Genomic DNA, 16379 nt, shown 5'->3' on the forward strand with positions numbered 1-16379 from the left:
TACTTTTGAGCTGGTGTTATACAAATTATCTCGACATTTATTTGTCCATCTTAAGGCTCTTGCAGGTATATTTGATAAGTATTATATAATTTAAAAAAATTATGGAGGTAGGGAGATAAAAGCATGACAAAAAATTTGAAAAAAAAACATAATTCCGATATTTTCGGACATAAAAATACAAGAAATACGTCCAAAAATGCCGGAAATTCGGTAAAATACAGGAGCACAATCACCCCTGTATATGCCTAGGAACGTACAGCCACCCGAAATATCCATTTTGAGAAATGAATTAATACAAAATATAAAACACTAGCTGCGTTGCCTGGCTTTGTCCGGTCACCTTGAAAATAAAAGTTGTGTCAAGTGATGTATATTCAACAATCAGGCTTAAATAAATAAATAAAACATCATGCAAAATTTCTCTCTCAAACAATGATGACAGATATTAAAATACTTTTAAGAAATAAAATCCAGAAAGATGGATTTAAAAAGCGTAACCATGGAAACACAAAATAAAGTAAGCTCAAGGAATTAAAATGGGAAAGAAAATGGTTGACAATTTGAATGGACATGAGATTTTTTTGAACTTGATTTGAAAAGGCTTGTAACTTTTTTCCCTTTTGAGTCAGAAGCTCAGTTTTCCGACCAAAGGTCGAGTTAGATCTGGAGTAAAAAATTTCGCCTTTTTCCAATGGTGTCAAAAAGAAAACTGTGGGACGATTCCTTCACTTTTTATTGATTTATTTAATGAAGAAAGTGGTGCCTCAAAATTTCAGCTGAACCTAAAAAAATTCAAGCTAAAAATGCAAATAACTCCTGCCGTAGTTAAGGTAGAGCATCGAAACAAATTGCGTAGAATGCAGAAAAATCTACCTTTTCCAATGATATGTAACATTAATATGTGCAAGTCATTTTTCACCCAAATATTCGGGAATTTATGTGAAAGTTGGGCCATATTGGAATTAAAAAAAAGAAATATTCGTCGAATTTTTTCCGAACTGGTCTGCAAATTTTTCCGGTGCTGAAAGAAAAATCCTGTGAAAATTTCAGCGAAATCGGAAGGGTAGTTCTCGAGTTTTGCGCGTGATGCTTTTCGAGGACTTCATTTTAAACTATGTAGAGATGTATTCTATTCAGAAACAATCGGAAGAAAGCACGTTTGTTCATGCAAAAAGGACTTCAAAATGCTCATCAAGTACTTTCATATGATTTACCTAAACATTTTACTCTTTTCCACCACAGACGCGGGCAGGAAATATTCTTCGAGGACAGCAACAGATGGCTCCAACTGAGTTATCTCCATCAACTGATTCACCTGGGGGGAAGACACACATTGGATTACACTTTGAAACGAGATGTTTCCAATACCAAATCCATGATTTTTCTTTACACAGGGGTTGGGCAAGGAAGAAGTTTTCAGAAAGAGGGAGATGGAAGCAAAAGCTCTAGAACAGGGGTCTCCAACCCTTTTCACTTGCAGACCACATTGCAATTTCAGGGTTCATACTCAATTTGGATAAAAAAAATTCCATGACTTTTCCATGACTTCATAAAATTTTTTATGAAGGGTTGGGCAAGGAAGAAGTTTTCAGAACAGGGTTGGCACGTTTCTGCCGAGGCGGTTAAAACCACTGGTAGAAACCGGTTAAAACCGGCATGGCAAAAACCACTTTCTGCCACTTTGCGGCAGAAACTGGCAAAAACTCACAAAATGAAAAATTAATTCTCGATATACAACAGAAAATGCATGGAAAAAATAATTAATTGTTAATCAAAGTACTGTAATTTTATTACAAAATTATCACAATTCAAAATCAAATGTTACATTGTTTGCCTCATAGAAAAGGTGGTTTCAAAAATCTAAACAGGTTCTCAATTTACTATTCACAAATGAGAAGTTTTAGAATATTCTTAAAACAGAAGAGGTAGCAGGCAATGCATGAAGGAACAAGCAATGTTCGTGAAACTTTCACCTATTGTAAAACTGGTCCACCATGTAGTAACTGGGGTTGTGGTAAAAATTTGACTGAAAAATAAGTTTTGAGAAATGGGGCCAATTGTTTTGAAAAGCTGTGACATTAGGTACAAAATTTAGGCAAGTAAAATTCTGGCACTTTCTTCTTGAAGCACATGACATGATAATTTCAATCACAAACAGGAAGCATATAAGCGAGCAAATTACAATCAGTAATGCCTATTTGATTCTGTATCTCACTCCTCTTTCCTAAGCACCACTGTATGATTTTTTATACTTTGTTAAATTAATCCAAATACTACGAGCCTCTGCAATTGGAAAGTTCCCTTTCTGAATTAAATCAAGGGCACTAGCATGGGATTTTATTTTTTTAAATGATGAAATGATGTTCAATTATTTAGTTTACTCAAGCAAATATTATTTACTAATTACTTGAGTTATTAAAGACACTTTTAAGTTACTGCCAGTTTCTGCCGGTTTTTACCGGTTATAACCAGTTTCTGCCACTGGCACGGCAAAAACTAGTTTCTGCCGGCAGAAAGCCAACCCTGTTTCAGAAAGAGGGAGAGGGAAGCAAAAGCTCTAGAGGGAGAAAGTAACAATGCTTAGATGCAGCTAAGTTTTTCGAACAAAAAAATAGCTAAAAAGGCAGAACATGCCATATACAGTAGGGGACTGGGTTAAAATAAAAGGCAAAATATTCACAAATTGCTTGTATCAGCTGTTATTCGCAGCAACCAGAATAGGTGAAATTTTGAAAAGAAAATAAAGAAAGTATTTATATTTAAAAAATATATATACTATTTTATTAGTAACACACACATTCAGAAATTTTTAAATTATTTCTAAAAATGTAATGTTTTTAGAGAAAAAACATTTGATTAAGGAAAACAATCAACAAAGGAGGGACGAGTAATAAACAGTGGAAGATCAAGTTTTATCTTTAAAAAAACTGAAAGGTCCACAGTTAAACAAGCGCACAGGCCGAAGTTTAGTGGTCAACTACGAGAATTTTCAGAGAAATTGTAAGAAATTTTTATTATTCTCACACGAAAAACTTTACATTTTCATGCATGTACATTATGTGTTAAGTGTAAGAGTTTTACTGAAATTAAATAACAAGATGTTTGTTTTAGCCACAATTTAGTATAAACTGTAAACAATTCATATTGGTTTTTGCAAATTTAGTTTTAACATTTTAACCTAAGAAAAAGAAATGTTTCCTTAAATGTACACCCCCTATACCCCCCCCCCCCCCCCCCCCCCGCATCAGAAACTTTTATAGTATTCTGCAGTGTTGCCAGATTGGGGGAAATTTCCCCGTTTTGGGGAAATCTGGTGCTCTCTGGGGAAATTTTGGGGAAATGGGTTTCGAGGGGAATTTTTTGGGGAAAAATTTTTTCTTGGGGAAAACCTGGGGAAAAAAAAAATTCGTATTTAAATTCGAGTCTTGACATCTAGTAGTTACATTGTTGGTATCAAACAGCGTTGGTTTAGCTTTGCTCAGCTTGATGGAATTCGCATTTCGCATTATGTGGAATATTATGCTATGGAATTCGCATTAATGTTCTGCGTGAGTTAACATTATTAGTTGATAAACAGGCCAATAAAGAAAAAAAAAGTGTGATGAAGAATGTTCTTGGATAAATATATACAAAAATCATAATTTAAATGTACATACAGAAGCAGAGTAGTAAATACGAGTAGAAAAAAAATATTTGGCTATTTCCTATCTCTCGGTCAGGCGCTTGTATTTATGACTAGTGGCACCCGCACGGCATTGCCCGTAGTAGAAAATTAAAAGGTCCTTTGGTTCCCCTGTATATTTACAAATAATGCATGATGAATTTCTCGCCACTTGGCTTGCCCATGTTACGGTTCCACGTTATGATAACTTGGTCACTTACTCGTCCCTCTTATGATAATTTTGCTCGGGAAAATGTTCTTAAAATTGGAATAGAAAAAGAACAAAATCTAATTTTCAAAAAATCGCTTAAAGGTGCACGCCCCCATGCTACAAACTAATTCTTTGCTGAATTTCATGAAAATCGGTCGAACGGTCTAGGTGCTATGCGCGTCACAGAGATCCTGACTGAGAGACTTTCAGCTGTAGTATTAGTAAAGATTTTAAAAAAGATAAAGATCAAGAAGACAAAAAAAAAAAAAAGCGAAAATGGGAAGAAAAAAAAAGTTGGGGAATTTTATAAGAAAATTTGGTTATTTGGGGAGAAAAAAAAAATTTCAAGAGACAAAAATGTCAGGGGAATTCGATTCATTTTATGAAAATATTCGTGGTACAATAACACAGTAAAAACAATAAATAATCCTAATTTTTAAACTAGATTTCAGAGGAAGAGCATCTTAAAATTCTTGAAACAAGCATGAAAACTTTGCTGAACTATTTTTTGGCGACACTAAAATGCACCATTTTGTGCATTCTATTTACCTGTTTGCTACCAAATACAGACAACATGTTGTTCCTCAGATTTTCAGAACTGTTTGTGGATAAAACGACAGATTTCTTCCTGAAAGTCAGAAATAGAAAAAAAAATGAATCATCAAAATGTTTTAAAAGTTAATAATTTATTAAATAAATAAACAATAATGTTTATTATAAACATGTTCCAGTACATATGTTCTACAAAGCAATAGATAAATTTTATTTCATTCATTTTCTTTTTTTCACCAACTGCTGAAATCTTGTTCAATCGATGTCAGTCTCATAAATACATGAAACAAATACACCGCCAGTTCAGTCAATTCCAGCCACGAGGACTGCAGTTTTGTGCTTATTAGCACTCATCAGCCTGGAGTGACTGTATTTCTGCCTTAGCCCTGGCTATAGGGTGGTAACTTACTGAATATACCTGCCTTGCCTTCAATCTTCGAGTTGAACCGAACCATTGCTTTGGTCACTAGTTTGGTCTGCGCTAATTCTGTATTAGCTACCAGTTTGTTTGGCACTCTTGGCTTCCTTAAGAGGTTTTCCACCTCCAGCCCCTCCCTAACCTCCATTCCTATGCCAGGCTGATGAGTGCTAATAAGCACGAAACTGCCGTCCTCCAGACTTAGATAAAACGAAAAGCTTTCTGCGAACATAAATCCTAACCGGAAAATTTTCAGCAAATAATAATTTTGCCTAACTCACCCTTGAATTAAAAATTAAATTTATATTCAAATATGAAAGAGACAAAAAAAAAGTGCTTTAAATCATTTAATTTTTTTTTTTTTTTTTTTTTTTACAATAACATTGCTTATTTTTCACCAACTGAAGAAAACTGCCAAAACCATTATTTTTTTTTACACAAGTGCTTTAAAAGGCTTTTGGAGAAAGGCTTTAACAGAAATAAATTCTGGGATTTTCTTAAAAATTCCCTTAAAAAAAAAAAAAAAAAATTTTATTTTTTTTTTTAAATGAACGTTATCAGTTTGAAAAAAAATTTCTGCGAAGCCAAAAATTTTCTGCGAACGCCGTTCGCGCGTTCGTCTATATTATGCAAGACTGCCGTCCTCAACTGGAATTGACTGAGCTGGCGGTGTATTACACGTATTTCTGCCTTAGCCCTGGCTATAGGGCAGTAACTTACTTAATAATACGGTAACTTACTGAATATAGAATTATAGCTCAATTTTTTCTAAAAATTAAATTATTATCTTGATTCCCCCCCCCCTGAACAATCAAGATGCTGATACTGAATAGTCATGCAACTTTTTTTAATTTTGTTGAGTAGTGTAAAATGGCAACACAATTTAGCACAAGTTTTCAATACATTGCACTGTATTGCTGTTTATGAATCATATTTTAAAAACTACTTCTGTTAAAGTTCATTGTTGAATTGTATTTTTTATTCACTTTAACAACATGATCACACGCAAGAGGGCAGCACCAGCTGGCATTACTTATATTCGACGAAAGTTTTTCCGAGCCTGTGACATAATGACGTCAAATGCAAAGGCGTGGTAAACGTCAAGTTTAAATCCCAGGATTATGATTCGTCAAAAGAGGATAGCGTCCTTTGCCATTTTGCAATCTTCGTTTCGTGATTTATCTTGTGAGTTGGTGTGTGCTCTTCAAGCCGCGATGATATGTGGAGGCGAGTTAGTTGGCGGGCTATTTTTGCCCGCCGTAAAAAACGTAAAAAAACTTATATCTTTTTACATCTTAAAATCGTAAAGGATTAGAAACAAAGTTTATATTGTGATCATTGTATATTTTAACCCAGAAAATCATCAGTCAATTATTTTCTTCAAACGCCATCAACGTGAAACGAAATGTCCTCCTTTGGAACCGACCACCCCAGCAAAATGTGTTGAATGAGCCTGTGAATAATCTCAGACCGAATCGTTAATTAACCGTCCCTGAGAAATACGTTGGTTCTACCAGCGAGTCTACATGTCAGTGGAGCGTTGATCTTCTCAAAATAAAAAAAATCATTAGGGTAATAATGAAAAAGGAATTTTAGTGAAAATTATTACTCATTACGTTGGGATCGTCGCATCCCTTCGTATTTTTTCAGTTTAAATTCATCTCTACATTGGTGGAACTGCTTATCGGTCAATATGTGCTTACTGATGTTTAAATTCATCTCTACATTGGTGGAATTGCTTATCGGTCCAATATGTGCTCACTAATGTTTAAATTCATATCTACATTGGTGGAACTGTTTATCGGTCAATATGTGCTCACTGATGGTAATTGATTGGTATTTTATGAAATGATATTTAATCTCGAGTTTTAAGATTTTATCCTTCGTTAAAATTGTGTTTTAAATGAAGGTTAATAATTATCATTTTATGATATTTTATTGTTTTTTTATATTTATAATAAATGGCTTGTTACACATCAATCATTTTGTAGTCACCTTCACAACGCAAATGATATTAATATGAAGTTAAATGGTAAACAAATGGAATATCCAAGTTTAATATTTTATTTCAAATTTTTTACATTATGTCTCACCAATTTTAACCAAAGTTTTTACAACTTCACTAAACCAAAGTTGTACAGCTCAAATTTAAATCCATGTACTAATGTTTCGACTGAATGAGATAGGTTTTTATTTTGTGTGTGTTTGTGTACGTCAATTTTAACCCAAGTTCAAGATTAGTTTGTTACAGAACATTTTCATGCTTGTTATTTATTTATTTATTTTGTTCATCTGTTTTTGTATGTGTGCATGCATCAATTTTACACCATTTTCAAAGCATCCTTGTCACAGGCCATTTTCATGCTTGTTATTTATTTATTTATTTTGTTTATCTGTTTTTGTATGTGTGCATGCATCAATTTTACACCATTTTCGAAGCATCCTTGTCACAGGCCATTTTCATGCTTGTTATTTATTTATTTATTTTGTTTATCTGTTTTTGTATGTGTGCATGCATCAATTTTAAACCATTTTCGAAGCATCCTTGTCACAGGCCATTTTCAAGCTTTTTTTTTTATTATTATTATTTTTATCGTCTGATTAATTCTGATTGAAAAGTTTAATTCGCTCATACCAAAATGATAAAATGGGGGAAAAAATGGAAAATGGAAAATCTCTAAGAAATAATTTGTCATGTGTGTCGCCCGACAGATTTTAAAATTCAAATATTCAGTTAATGGCCAGTGGCCTGAAGACACTTTCCAGTTTAGCATTTACTATTTTATGATCAGTAGCAACTTTATCCATCGCTATTATCTTTCATTCTAATGAAAACACTGGCATATGAAACCTAATTGCAATGTTAATAACCGAGCTGCAGTTCTTGATTACAAATTCTTTAATCTGTCAGAAACGAATAATTTTTTATTTCTTAACATTTAAACAAGTAGGATGATGAATCCAGGATTCAAAAATATGATAGTTTTAAAATTTTTGAAAATATCCGATATTTTGATATATATCCAATATTTTTACTCAGCCCAAACTCATGTGTTAATAAAATAGTTAATGAATCTTCAAAACGCTCTTTATTTTCTTATATTGTTATTACACTATGTTGACTTAAAATTAAGGTTTCTTTTATTATTTATATCAAACATTTCATTTGACATTTCAATCAATTTTAATGGAATTAATTCAGCATTAGCTGTTTTACTCATTTTCTTCTGTTAGCTAGTTTTACACAGTTATAATATGATTGGGAAATAAAAAATATGTATTAGTTGGTGCAGTCATAGGACATTTTTCTGAACAACGTTTAATATTAAATTAAGAACTTTTAATTGGAATTAAAATTGTTGCATTACAAATAATTTTATGAATATATATTAAAAAAGGAATACTATATAGTAGGATACCTTTATAACGCCAACCTATATAACGCAATTCGCTATAAATCGCATAACTTTTCAGAAGTAAACAATAGGTTTTTAAGTTTAAAAAATCCCTTTGTTTTGCCTTGCTAACATAAAAATTGTTAGGAAAATTAATTTTGAAAGAGTTTTTCATCTTTCCAGCTTAATTCAAAGGTTTCAAATGAAAATTAATATTCACAGTAAAAAGAAAATACCAGATGGCTCTGGAAAATGCAGCTGTTATGCAAACCATGAAGCTGGCAGAACTGCAGGATAATTCACTCTCTTTTGATTGTGAAACATATTTGTTTGTGAAGATTAGTTGTATAATTAGTGTTTTAATACTCATTGCAGAGAGAACTAATAATGAAGTGCTAATATGTATATATTCTGAATATAAAGTAGTAAAATAATAGTTTCAAATTTTGTGAAATGATCTGTATAACGCCAAAACCTGTATAACACAAAAGGCTCTGGTCCCAAGGTGTGCGTTATAAAGGTCTTCTACCGTATTACTTAGTTATATTGATGCTGTATTAATACATCTTAAAAATATAGTGCAGTAAACTCCTGATTATCTGTGGAATAGGGTGGCACGGTAACTGTGGATAATTCGAACAATGGGTAAAAAACAATACTACTGTATACAATAGCTAAAAAATATGAATAAAACTCAAACATACATTAAACTTGTAGCTGAAAACATTGCTACATTGCATCTACTGACATTAAATGCAAAAAAATATACGCATGTAAAAGCTAAAAACGAACAGTAACACAGTCATTAGTTCAAAAGACATTTAATGACCGTAAAAAAATTAAAAAAAATTGTGAAAAGACCCATGGATAATCCGACCGCTGATAAGTCAGAGTTTACTGTACATAACTTTTTGGTTATTTTTAAAAATAAATGAACAATATTACTATGATTAATATAATTTTTATATTGAAAATACCGTAGTTGAAAAAATAAATATCGAAAATATCAAAATATCATGATACTTTCAAAATAAATATTGGATATATATCCTGATATATATAGGCGAACCCTGTAGTTAAGTAAAATGAACCAGTTAAAAGAAGTAAAACAAAGACAGACCCTTTATCCGTGATGTGTGTGCAGGTGATGCGTCTGTCCAGACTGATGACACAGTAAGCGGTCAACAAGTGGACCATCTTCCCGAACTCCCTCTTGACATTCTTCAGGAACTCCTTGCGCCTTACAGGAAGGGTGTGGAACAGATTTTTCAGCGTCACCGTCGTCCCCACCTACAAGACAAACGGTCAAGATTTGAAAATATAAAAAAAATCCGACATTTTAAATAAACAGAAACTAAACTATTCAAATCATAGACTAATAATAAGAGTAGACCGAGCTTTCCCAGACTTGCTGATGAAAAAATTGGTTCATGGATACATCACGTGACTGGTGGGAGGCTTGGCGAACACTTTGGCAGCATGGTTGCCAGATGGCAACATTATCTATAGTTTGGCACTCGACATGTATTTTAAGACCTAATGTGTTTTCATTATAATTTTTTTCCAGGTGCAGAGATTGAACTGTTTTTCTTTTAGTTATGCATTATTTTGACATTAGTAATTAGTTTTTGATCGCAGTTTTCAGTAACTTTTATTTCATTCGGAACTGCTATACGTCAGCGTTGGCGTGAACGTTTTGCTTTAACGCAAAAATGTACTAATCGGTACCTTAAATTGAAATTGTAGGTAAAAATCTTACCGTTTGCCGATTCTTTTTGGGCACTTTCATCTTTAATTGCTTAGAGAATTATTGAAATCGACTAAAGAAAATGCACAATACCATCTAAACGAAAAACTCACTATATTAACAAAATATTTACAAATCGTACTCCATAAAAGATCATTCTTCCATCAATTTTATTTTTAATTTAATTTTTCGCGGCCGTTGATCGTCTGCTATGATCAATGCCCGCTGTTGCTAGGATATCCACCAGTCACATGGTTTGGTTTATGAGCATCAAAAGGGTTGCCATAGCTCGGTCTATTCTTATTATTAGTCTATGATTCAAATAATAGCTGTATCCTCAAACTCCACTGGTACTTATTTTTCTCTATTGTTATTATAATAATAGACGAAAAAATTAATGTTTCTTTTGTTATTAGTCCATATTTATTTTATTTTTAAAATTATATGTTTTAAGTAGCATTTGTGCTATGTGATCATTGAGTGGCTCAAAAATTTAATATGATGCAACCCATTTTGCTTTTTTTTTGTGTGTTTGCAAAGATCTTCCTTCTTTTCTTAAAACTTCTTTATTTCTGTTAATTTTTTGTAGTTTATCTAAAAAAAAAGTGTTCTCTTTTGCTTAGTACTTTCACATCTATTGCAAATATTAAAACTAATTACAATGCGGGAAAAACAATTATTGAACCTTGTAGATAGGGTAATTATTGTTCACTGGTAATTTTCAAGGGAAAAAAAACATGCATAGGACTTGTGTCATGGGCAGGGCTATAACCAAACTTTTGCTTCGGGGGGTTTTCGAAAACATTTTCCGTTAAATCTATAGGATTTATAAAATTTTATTGCATTTGTACATTCTATTGATTTCTGTTACAATCAGGGCCGGATTTGGAAGTGTGGAGGCCCCGGGGCAACGAAGGAGTGGAGGCCCCTAATCAGGGTTCGAAAATATCATCATATTTTCGAAAATATCCGATACTTTGATATACAGTAGAAGACCGTTATAACGCACACCTTGGGACCAGAGCTTTTGCGTTATACAGGTTTTTGCGTTACATAGATCATTTCACAAATTTTGAAACTAATATTCGGAATATATCTACATATCAGCACTTCAGAATGAGTTTTATCTGCAATGAGTATAAAGCACCGATATTACAATTAGTTGTTCACAAATAAATATGTTTCACAATCAAAATCCTGCACCTCTGCTAGCTTCATGGTTCGCATAACAGCTGCATTTTCAAGAGCCATCTGGTATTTTCTGTTTACTATGAGTACTCATTTTCAATTTAAAAGCTTTGAAATAAGATGGAAAGATGAAATACTTTCAAAATTTAATTTGCCTAACCATTTTTAAGTTTGCAGAGCAAAACAGAGGGATTTTTTAAACTTCAAATACAATCCTTTACTTCTGAAAAGTAGTGCAGATTATAGAGAATTGCGTTATATAGGTCGGCGTTATAACGGTCTTCTACTGTATATCCGATTATTTTGATATATATGCATATATCCGATATTTTCGACCCGTGAAAGTTGGGATATTTTGTAAAAATTTTATTGTGGGGGCCCCTTTGTTGTGGAGGCCGGGGCAGTAGCCCCGCATGCCCTCCCCTAAATCCGGCCCTGGTTACAATAGATTATTTAGATGTGGGGTTTAAATAATTACTTTAAGGGCCAAGGGCGCCCATATGCATAATTTGATATACATATGGGCGCATAATTAATTGCATAATTAATTATTTGATGCATAATTAATTGCCCCATAATTTTAAGGGGTGGGGGGCAGGGTTGGCAAGGTTTTGGACACTACGGTAAAAACCACAGTAAAAACCCTGGTTTTTACCGTCCTGTCCAAAACTGTCTAAAAGTGTCCAAAACTATGTTTTTAGAAAAATTGTATTTCGTGAAAAAACATTAAAAACAGAATACAATGTATTAAAGTAATGCTTTAGATTGAACATTTATTCAATAAGAACATTCAACTTATTTGTGCAGCTGATTTTAATCTAGAAGTTGAATTCTTGATTACAATTTCAATTTGTATGAATGAGTCTATGTTATTTTTTATTTATTATTTTTTTGATAATAGTAACCAAATTTCCCTATGTTTATGCATGTGTGCAAATGAAAGCAGGATTGGCAAGGTTTTAACCATCCTGTTCAAAACCCTTGTGTCCGAAAGTGTCAAAAACTATTTTTTGAGAAACTATATTTTGTGCGAAAATATCAAAAACAGAACAAAATGTGTCAAAACTATTTTTTGGACTATTTAATACATTTATTCAATGTGGATATTCAAGTATAAATATGTAACTAATTTAAGCAGCTGATTTTAATCTAGTTAAGTAGAAATTAAATTCTTCAATAAAAATTTCAATTTGTATGCAGGAGTTTTTTTCTTCATTAACCAAATTTTTACACATTTATGCATATGTGCAAAAGAAAGTGTTCAAAATATAGTTCAATAATTGACTTGAATGCAATAAATTAGAAATTTTTGTAGTTACAGAATGTATTATATTAAAAATATGAACTAAAAAAAAAAAAATAGCACAAGAGTTTTATAATTAAGTGTTTAATCATCAATTTCTTGTTCTTTAATCTATGATTAAAAAAGTAATTTTTATTAAAACATTACATAAAAATTATTTGCAAAAACCATTAAAAAAAATTAAACTTTTTTTTCACCTCAATATTTATTGCACATTTAATAGCATTCCTTTGAGTTATAAATAAATGGAACTGAAATTAGTTGTCTTGGTAGTGTTGTGTATTTCTTTTCGTAACTCTACTAACTGTTACATAAGGAAGTTTTTATGTACTAGTTACTGGCATTTCTTTAAGTAAAATATTTTTTAAATGAACATTTGGAGAAAAATATTATTGAATACTCATTAATTAAACTTCATTAATATCTATATTTATGTATTACGAATATTGCATCAAAACAAATTGATTATATTACACCCCTTTAGTTTTGGGCAGTTTAAGACAGTTTCGGACACTTTTGGACAGTTTTGGACGGTAAAAACCACCTGTCCTGTCCTAAACCAGTTTTGGACAGTCCAAAACCCAACCCTGGTGGGGGGCTTAGATATTTTCCCCATGGAAACCATTTTCAGTGTTGATTAGAGTTGTTAAAATTTAACATTTTCAATGGCTTATTCATTAACGGCTGGAGAAGAAATGTTTTTACATTTTTGCAAAAAAAAAAAAAAAGTACTAAAACAAGAAAGTTCTACTTTCTAAAGGAGGGCTTGAGCCCCCACTTGCCCCCCCCCTATATGGGCACTCATGTTAAGAGCACTAACATGAGCAAATGTTAAAGATGTCATATTTATAAAATGAAGGGAAAAATCTGATGTGTATACTACATAACTCAACTCCAGTTAAATATTAGATGTATTTTTAATCCCTCAAAAGTATAGATGTGCGTATTAACATGAGCACATTCAAAGTAATATTGATCTTTTAGTTGTGTTTCTTGGCACTTACAAAATGTAGTAAATGTAGAGTTTGGGTCCATTCCATGGAAAATGGTAATTTTGTCCCGCACTTGACACTTTATATATTTCATAAAAAATAACAATTTAAAAGGATGATGAACAAAATTTTGTCGCTAAAGAAATCACAAACACATGTGTGGCTTCTTAAGCAAAAACTTTCTTCAAAAATTATTATTTTTTAAATGAAATATAGGAACTGTCACGTGCGAGACAAAAAGGACCATTTTCGATAGAATGGGCACATACATATTATTTTCCAATGGTTTAAATAATTATTTCTAAACTAACGAGATATGTTTCCTTTACGTTGGAACCATAGCTTTCAAAACCTAAAATTTGTTTCGTCATTGCTGTATTAATAGAGCAAAAATATTAGCTTATTCATTAGCCAGTTACCAGAGGTTGACTTTGGATGTTCCGCACGTGACACATGTAAATAAATTACAAAATTGTTTAATAAAAATATAATTGTGTCAAGAGTATCTTTGCATCAAATGTAAAGATTGAAAAAATTGTTTACCACTGTTTCATTAAAATATTAAGAGATATGACGAAATGTTGCTGAAACTTAAACGTATTTTTGTCCCACATGTGACGGTGGCACTTTCAAATTTCAAGAATTTTGATGTTTCTGTTTGCGTCATGTGTTTAAAATCTCAAGGAAATGCTTTAATGTTTGCAATAGCTACAGTGAAAATAAGTACTGCAAATAAAGCAGAGTTTGTACAATTCTTCAAACTTAATAATTTTATTTTGCAAAGGAAATTGGAAAATAATTTTTTTCCGGCAAAAGAAAAAAAAAACAATAAAAAGCATTTTTGAAAAATTTTGGAGAGGGTTTGAACCCTAAAAACCAGGGTTGGCCAGATTGGACCCAATTGGGTTGGACCCAATGGTTTTTTTTGAAAAAACCCATTATTTAGCCCACTTTTGGGTTTTTAAAATTTTCTAAGTTGTTTTCAAAAAAAATTAATTAATTTAAATACTTTCACAATTTAAACTTCTCTTTTATTTGTTCTTCACCACAGACAGGGAACATAAAAAATGAATTTCTAACTTTAATAGTATTTCTTAACTCTTAAAAGCATTTAAAAAATACTTCAAATATTTTAAATAAATATATTTCACTTTTTTCTTTCACTGGTCTCAATAAATAACCCAAATTATCTTGACTAAGTCCTGTCACGTCCGATTTTCTCAATATTTGTAGAATGTACAGAGGAAACTACTCTAGTTAAAAAGCTTTTATGTGAATTATTTTCTGCAAACCCACATGTCACAAATCTCGAATAAACAAGGTATATTTTTTAGAAATTAACAGGTTTTACAAACGGTCGGACAGAAAACAGAATAGGATGTACAGTATTTTCATTATCTTACGAAAAAGTTTAATATTTCTTACTCTGTACACAGAAATAGAAAAACAGGCAACATAAAGTTCAAAGAAATGTCTTGATTAAGCTGGAATTCAGTAAAAAGGGATTTAAACTACCTGAGGTTCTACAGTAGTTTTGCATAGCAAAATGAAATACAATGAAGTAAAATGCAAAAAAAAAAAAAAAAAAATGTAGGTAGCAATTAAAAACAAACAAACAAACAATAGATTTTATCACTCGAGAAGTAAATTTGCCTTAACTGTGGGTAATTATGGAAACTAAAAAACCTGAAACTTCACCATTTGCAGGTTTCATCATCTTTTATACTTTTCTTCAGAAAACGCTGAATTTTCCAGCTTTTTTTTACTCTATGACAATTTTTGTGCTTGGTCCATACACTTACGCTACAATATGCTACAAGTACCCCCACATTTTCCCTAAAAAAAGAAAAAAAAAACCACATTTCTTTTTAAAAAAACCCAGCTTTAGTTGGGTTTTATTTAAAAAAACCCAAAAAACCCTGGGTCCATGGGCTTTTTTAAAAAAATCCGGGTTTTTGCCAACCCTGCTAAAAACCCACTCCTTAAATACAGCCATGGTCATAGGTACACAAACTTTCACCAAAAATGAAAAATGCTGCCTTGAACAGTTTTTGACAAAATGAGTGCTGTAGAACTTGGCCAGGAATTACTAGGGTGACCCTATGTAAGTTTTGAATGGGACAGTCCCATTTTCAGGTATCCTGTCCCATTGCACTGCACCTACTAAAATATCCCGTTTTTTGAAGTGACAGAAGGGAACATTGCATTCTTTAACCAAAAGTCATTGAGTGACATTCAAACATTTTCATACCAATAAATTAAATCATGCACAATTATTTAATACTAGCGGTACCCACACAGCTTTGCCTGTAGTCAGGGGCGGCAAATAGAGGGGTCAAGAGGATGCAGTTACACCCCAAAATTTTTCACTGAGAAAAATAAAAAAATGGGTTAATTCAATTTGGATATAGAAAATCATTTGCCTGCATTTTCAGAACAGAAAAAAAAAAAAAACTGATGGAGAATAATGGTTTGCCTTAACTAAAAAAGTAATTTCTTTATATATATGGATTAAATATTTCAAAATTGTGTAATCTTTGTTATGATGGTGCATCTTATATGAGATGCCCGTACAGTGTTGAGACTGCGCAATTTTTACAAGTAAACTACATGTCATTATACATATATTTAATGCTCACATTATAATTTAACGTTTAGCTAGTAAGTGTTCATTGATTCCCTGTACTGGAAACACATTTTAGCAACTCGATATATGTATCATATGCTTTCATAGAAACTTTTTGCAAAGATATGCTCAGGGTTCATACTCTATTTAGATAAAAAAAATTCCATGACTTTTCCAAGACTTTTTCATGACTTCAATGAAAATTTTCATGACCTCGTTATACGAAGAGAATAGCACTATTTAATCTCAAACTTGCTAATTTTTGGAAATGAGCATTAGCAAAAGG

The 16379-nt window shown here is 32.0% G+C and overlaps 1 protein-coding gene across 1 annotated transcript in view; it reads right to left on the reverse strand.

Moving 5' to 3' along the window:
* The window catches only part of LOC129232836 (mismatch repair endonuclease PMS2-like), a 168490-nt gene that overhangs the window by 95812 nt on the left and 56299 nt on the right, over positions 1–16379 (reverse strand). The window contains exons 6-8 of the mRNA XM_054866936.1: positions 9358–9527; positions 4422–4500; positions 1215–1315 (exon numbers count right to left, since the gene is read on the reverse strand). Coding sequence (XP_054722911.1) covers positions 1215–1315; positions 4422–4500; positions 9358–9527 — 350 coding nt within the window. The remainder of the gene's footprint in view (positions 1–1214; positions 1316–4421; positions 4501–9357; positions 9528–16379) is intronic.

The sequence above is a fragment of the Uloborus diversus genome, unplaced genomic scaffold (assembly GCF_026930045.1).
Source record: "Uloborus diversus isolate 005 unplaced genomic scaffold, Udiv.v.3.1 scaffold_14, whole genome shotgun sequence".
NCBI classification, from domain to species: Eukaryota; Metazoa; Arthropoda; class Arachnida; order Araneae; family Uloboridae; genus Uloborus; species Uloborus diversus.